This window comes from Oncorhynchus mykiss, chromosome 8 (assembly GCF_057628025.1).
Source record: "Oncorhynchus mykiss isolate SJ-2025 chromosome 8, ASM5762802v1, whole genome shotgun sequence".
NCBI lineage: Eukaryota > Metazoa > Chordata > Actinopteri > Salmoniformes > Salmonidae > Oncorhynchus > Oncorhynchus mykiss.
Genome location: NC_143029.1, coordinates 64987322 through 64993446, shown reverse-complemented (window position 1 = coordinate 64993446; position 6125 = coordinate 64987322). Strand labels below are relative to the sequence as shown.

At 43.0% G+C, this 6125-nt stretch overlaps 1 protein-coding gene across 1 annotated transcript; it reads right to left on the bottom strand.

The window, feature by feature from the left end:
* LOC118965541 (uncharacterized) lies at positions 1 to 599 on the bottom strand. Its single transcript, XM_090182280.1, has one exon. It carries the CDS (start codon positions 447 to 449, stop codon positions 129 to 131), a length of 321 nt encoding a protein of 106 aa, XP_090038406.1. The 5' UTR covers positions 450 to 599; the 3' UTR covers positions 1 to 128.
* Positions 600 to 6125: the final 5526 nt, after the last annotated feature.

Below are 6125 nucleotides of genomic sequence, written 5' to 3'. Positions count from 1 at the left end.
TATCGCTTAGGGCCTTTAAAAGGCTAAGGCTGGCCTTGCCCGGCATTATGTACCTGTACATTGCAGTAAAAAAGAGCTTCATATAAATACAAAATAATTAAACCTTATCTGAACATCAGTCACGACTACTACACCATCGTCAGGGCAACCCTGTCTTGTGTCATAGGTCCTGTTTTGACCGAGATCCACAAGTCCTCATTTTTGGGACTCTTCTTCTTCTTTTTGTCTGATTTTGCTGTGTCTGAACTTGGGCTGTCTCCGCAGCAACCAGTGGAGTTGGCCCGGCGACAGCAGCAGCAGTGGCAGCACACCACCAGAGAAGTGAAGAGCACCACCATAGGCAGGGCTAGCAGCACCACCAGGCAGACTGTATTGTAGATCCCCTGGTCATGCTTGGTGGTGGCCACCTTCCACAAGTTACTGAAAAAATCCAAGATGTCTTCCTTCATGGTTCACTGACAGTGAGTGTCTTAGCAACTCCTTTAGAGGGTCATCTATTGAAGAAGCCAACCACAATAGCAAACAAGGATAGATTATTGAATTAGTCAGTCAAGGGTGTTGCTGTTACCAGGAAGGGGATTGTTTCTATGGTGATTTGACCCTGAACTAGTGCTTGATAGTGAAGATGTTGCTGATATAGTAGCACATGCCAAGGGAGGATAGCAAGAGACTGGAAAATTCATTGATGCAGGGAGAATCTCTTTATCCTCCCCTCCTTCCTTAAGTGCCTTGTCTGGGGGTTTAAAGACCAAAGCATTATTTAAGAAAGTTTGAAGACCAAAGATTAATTGTTTTATGAGAGATGGACGTTTTCCTTTGAAATCCTTCAGTTTCTGTAATGATTCCGATCTTTCCTTGCTGCGATGGGAAGGTCTATGGAGTCTGCCTCTCAGAGTAGTTTGTTTGTGTCCCTCTTTTGGGATTTGGGGATTCTACCTCAGGTCCTCTGAAGTCTCCTGTCTATTTTAATCCATTCTCCTCTGGCTCTGAGAGATTTTCTGCGGAGAGAAATAGAGAGAAGAAGGTGAGCAGAATGAACTCCAGTCCCCCTGGTGCCTCTTCGCTCTCTTCCCCCTCTTCCCTCTCCTGCTCAAGTATATTATTCAGCTTTACTCTCATTAAAGTTGGAGGAGAAAGTCATGGCTCTGGCTGCCTGATTGCACCATAGAGGGAAATGCACTCGTTCTGGACTAATTTAAATGTACCGGCTAATAGAGCTCTGAGGGGATTGGCAATGATGGACAGAACCTAGCTTTGATGGTTTTGACTTTAACATTAACTGATTGTAGCATTCCACTGCAACTTGGATGAACGCTAACCTTTATGGCTAGCCAGGAGGTCAAATGGTAGCTGTCTCTAGTTTATAGGTTTACGGTGACTAGGATTATGGATGTTAAAATGTTGGCCAGGTTTTTCCTCTGTCCTCTATTGCCTGCTTCACATTCTAAGCCAAGTGTATCTGACTGCAACTGAACTGCACATAGGCTGTGCATTATGTTTTATGTCTCACAGCCCATAGGTGAAATCGGTTTACCCATAGTCAGTTTCCCTTCCGTTCCCGCATCACTCAACAGGAAACAGTGCGCTGCTGCTATTTTGTAGCGTTGAAGTAAGAAGGCTGTATTTACTTGCAGTTTGTCAACATTAAGGTCCCATTTCCTCTAAACAAATTTGTTCACCAAATCCATTAAATGTAAGCCCATCCATTATTCATGTATGAAGGCCTTTGCATTTCGTGTTTGATGAAGTTGAGCCTGATGTTGAGACATGCAGCCCACTAAATGATCACACATAGGAAGACGTGTTGACTGAAATAAAAGAGTTGCACTATGACTCATTAGCATTTCCTAGCAAGGTGTGAGAACGTTTTCCTCACCAAAGTTCAAAATGGTCACAGGTCTTTTGTAGGGCACTCCACATGTACTTACAGAGGCTGTGAAGACCTTAGAGACTAGTTTTCAAAAATACATTGGCAATTAAAATAATTCATTCAAACTCAATGCTTTTAATGGGGAGAAACGATATTGACGTCTTATTCTTCACTCCAACATCCCCATTTCATCGATCATGACATCATATTATCTACGTTGTAACCTGGCCAGGCTGTAAAATTCATGTAAAATAACAACAATGTAACATAATTACCTAACATTGTCTTGGCCTAGGATCAGCGGTAAACAGAAATATACTTTCAGTGGCAACACAAAGCCAGGATGGGGCAGAAACTGTTATGACTGCATGCATAAGCTACAGCTATTTAGGAAGCTTGAGACCCTGCTCTGCCCAACCTAAAAGCCGGAATGACAGAAGGCAATACAAGAGCACACAGGAATGGCCCAAGGCAATCATTTGCTGCAAAACCCTTTTGACTCGTCAACACAAACTTGAAATGTGTGATTTGACATTTTTATCCTCTTATTAATGTGAGACAATCAACATTCTTGTGCAGGGACAGTCAATAGTTTAGAGACACGGAAAGTCATGCGTAAGAGTGTACCCAATTCACATCTTTACTCAACATCACGGTGTCATGGTAAGAAACACAAGATGGAATATTTTTTATGGGAACAGTTGGGACTGTGAAGAGACAAACACAGGCACAGACACATGCATGCACACACGATAACATACGCACTATACATACATGGATTTTGTGTTATAGATATGTGGTACTAGAGTAGTGGCCTGAGGGCACACACTTATTGTCTTGTGAAATCTGTTGTGAATGTATTGTAATGATTGTCAAATTGTATAACTGCCTTGATATTGCCGTACCCCAGGAAGAGTAGCTGGTGCCTAAGCAGCACCTAATGGGGATCTATAATAAATACAACATACAAATGCAAACATTATCATATCGCCTCACAGTATAAGACAGGGCATTGTCTTAATGCTTTACAGCTCATGCTGAAAGGTAACCTCTGAGTCAGTGGGAGTGAAATAGTGTAAGTGGTGGAGGAGGGAGAGAGCCTGACAAGATCTTATGGTGAACCTTAGGTTTGAACCGTCACCAAAACTGTACAAGGCTCAACGCCCAAGACTATATTTAAGATGAGGTTTACGTTACTTAAAAGAGTCATGCTGTAGAATGGCACTGAGTAGTGACTGAACAGAAAAGTATCATCTGGTATGTCACAGTACCTGTTGAACTGATCAAATCGAATCCAATTTTATTTGTCACATGCTTCGTAAACAACAGGCGTAGACTAACAGGGAAATGCTTACGTATGGGTCTTTCCCAACAATGCTGAGAGAAATAAATATATATAGAAAAGGAATAACATGTAATAATAAATACACAATGATTAATGATAACTTGGCTATATACATGAGGTACCAGTACTGAGTCAATGTGCAGGGGTATGAAGTAACTGAGGTAGATATGTACATAATATATGTATCTATGAATAAAGACCATGGAGGGGTGATGGAAGGGACTTTCCAAAACAACAGATTTCCAGTTCACACATAGTATTACAGGTATATTCATTGGCTCCCGAATCACAGGTACTCAACCAAATAAGATCAAGAGCTTTTAAGGTCTTTTGAAATGTAAACCTTACCGGCAAACACTTTAGAAGTCCAGGCCAGTAAAGCTCCTCTTCCTCCTTTCCTCTTCCTTGTATATCCTCTTCAATATCTGCTGCTGCTTTTTGTTGATATACTCTAAGCTCTCAATTTTGCCCCATACTTGGTCTGTATTGAATTACGCTCTTTCTGCCTCTCTCTCTCTTCCTCTCTCCCTGTGTGTGTCACTCTCTCAGGGCAGAGTCACTTCTCCCTGCCCTGCCCACCCTGTGTAAGAAAGGGCCCTCTGTCTGTGCTCACACTCCCTTGCCTGACGCGCTGCATTCTTGTGTTTACTTTATACACACAAGTTCCCAGTGATGTCAGAGAGAGAGAGAGAGAGAGAGAGAGAGTCTCGCTGGTCATAATTCATTTGATTTGTCTGCAGTTTTTTAACAGTTTTTCAAAAGAGCTGCCGACTTCAGAGTGTTTGAACACTGTACCAGAACATAATTGTGTGGTGTCAGGAAAACAACCTCACACTCAACGTCAACAAAACTAAGGAGATGATTGTGGACTTCAGGAAACAGCAGAGGGAACACCCCCCTATCCACATCGATGGAACAGTAGTGGAGAGGGTAGCAAGTTTTAAGTTCCTCGGCATACACATCACAGACAAACTGAATTGGTCCACTCACACAGACAGCATCGTGAAGAAGGCGCAGCAGCGCCTCTTCAACCTCAGGAGGCTGAAGAAATTCGGCTTGTCACCAAAAGCACTCACAAACTTCTACAGATGCACAATCGAGAGCATCCTGGCGGGCTGTATCACCGCCTGGTATGGCAACTGCACCGCCCTCAACCGTAAGGCTCTCCAGAGGGTAGTGAGGTCTGCACAACGCATCACCGGGGGCAAACTACCTGCCCTCCAGGACACCTACACCACCCGATGTCACAGGAAGGCCATAAAGATCATCAAGGACATCAACCACCCGAGCCACTGCCTGTTCACCCCGCTATCATCCAGAAGGCGAGGTCAGTACAGGTGCATCAAAGCTGGGACCGAGAGACTGAAAAACAGCTTCTATCTCAAGGCCATCAGACTGTTAAACAGCCACCACTAACACTGAGTGGCTGCTGCCAACACACTGACACTGACTCAACTCCAGCCACTTTAATAATGGGAATTGATGGGAAATGATGTAAATATATCACTAGCCACTTTAAACAATGCTACCTTATATAAATGTTACTTACCCTACATTATTCATCTCATACGCATACGTATATACTGTACTCTATATCATCGACGGTATCCTTATGTAATACATGTATCACTAGCCACTTTATACTATACTATGCCACTTTGTCTACATACTCATCTCATTGTACATACTGTACCCGATACCATCTACTGTATCTTGCCTATGCTGCTCTGTACCATCACTCATTCATATATCCTTATGTACATATTCTTTATCCCCTTACACTGTGTACAAGACAGTAGTTTTGGAATTGTTAGTTAGATTACTTGTTATTACTGCATTGTCGGAACTAGAAGCACAAGCATTTCGCTACACTCGCATTAACATCTGCTAACCATGTGTATGTGACAAATAAAATTTGATTTGATTTTAATTATGAAGGGCGATCTAAAAATAACCAAAACACCTCACCCTTTTCAGCCCCACCTCACTAACTTTAATTGGAAAGAGGAAATGAAAGTGTGTGTGTGCGTGTTTGTGTCCTGTATGCTCAGGGTGTGGACAGAACAGGGAATCAGGTGAAGCAGAGAGAGAGAGATGCACGGATGTGTGACTGTTCTGTAGAAAGTTGTGAGAGGTCATGTGACCCTGGTTGCGAGGAGAATGGACCTCAACCATTTCCTTTCAGGATCCTGAGTGGCGCAGCGGACTAAGCCACTGCATCCCAGTGCTAGAGGTGTCACTACAGACCTGGGTTTGATCCTGGGCTGTATCACAACCGGACTGAGATTGGGAGTCCCATAGGGCGCACACAATTGGCCCAGCATCATCCTAGTTTGGGGAGGGTTTGGCAGGTGTAGGCCATCACTGTAAATAAGTATTGGTTCTGTTTGCCTAGTAAAATAAAGGTTCAAAAAATGTATTATCCATGGCTATAGCAAACAGGAGGCACTTACTGGTAAGAGACTGTCATATCAGAAAACATACACACTTTGACTCTCTCTCCTGTACAGTAATTCACAGAAAGTGATGAGGAACAGGAGGGAAATGACCCACTGAAAGGTGCTCTTCGGAACCAAATAGGTGCTCTGACTGACACCAAAAAGGGTATCGTATTTTTTCAACCTCGTACTGATCCTTGAATATGCTGGCCACACGAGTATCTGTGTTTCATGACCATAGTATTCCAACGATTCTATACTAGAAGGTGAGCTTTATTCTGTTTTCTCCAAGCCATGATTTTAAGTGGTATTTAATGTCATAATCTACGCCCAGTTCCTTGTCTGTCGGCTATACTGTCATACATCACATTGAGGGGGTGTTGACTGGATCGTAGGGTGTGGAGAGTAAAGAGGTACAATAACTGTAAGCAGGCTAGACATCAGGATTTAGAGATAGTTGGATAAGCACCAC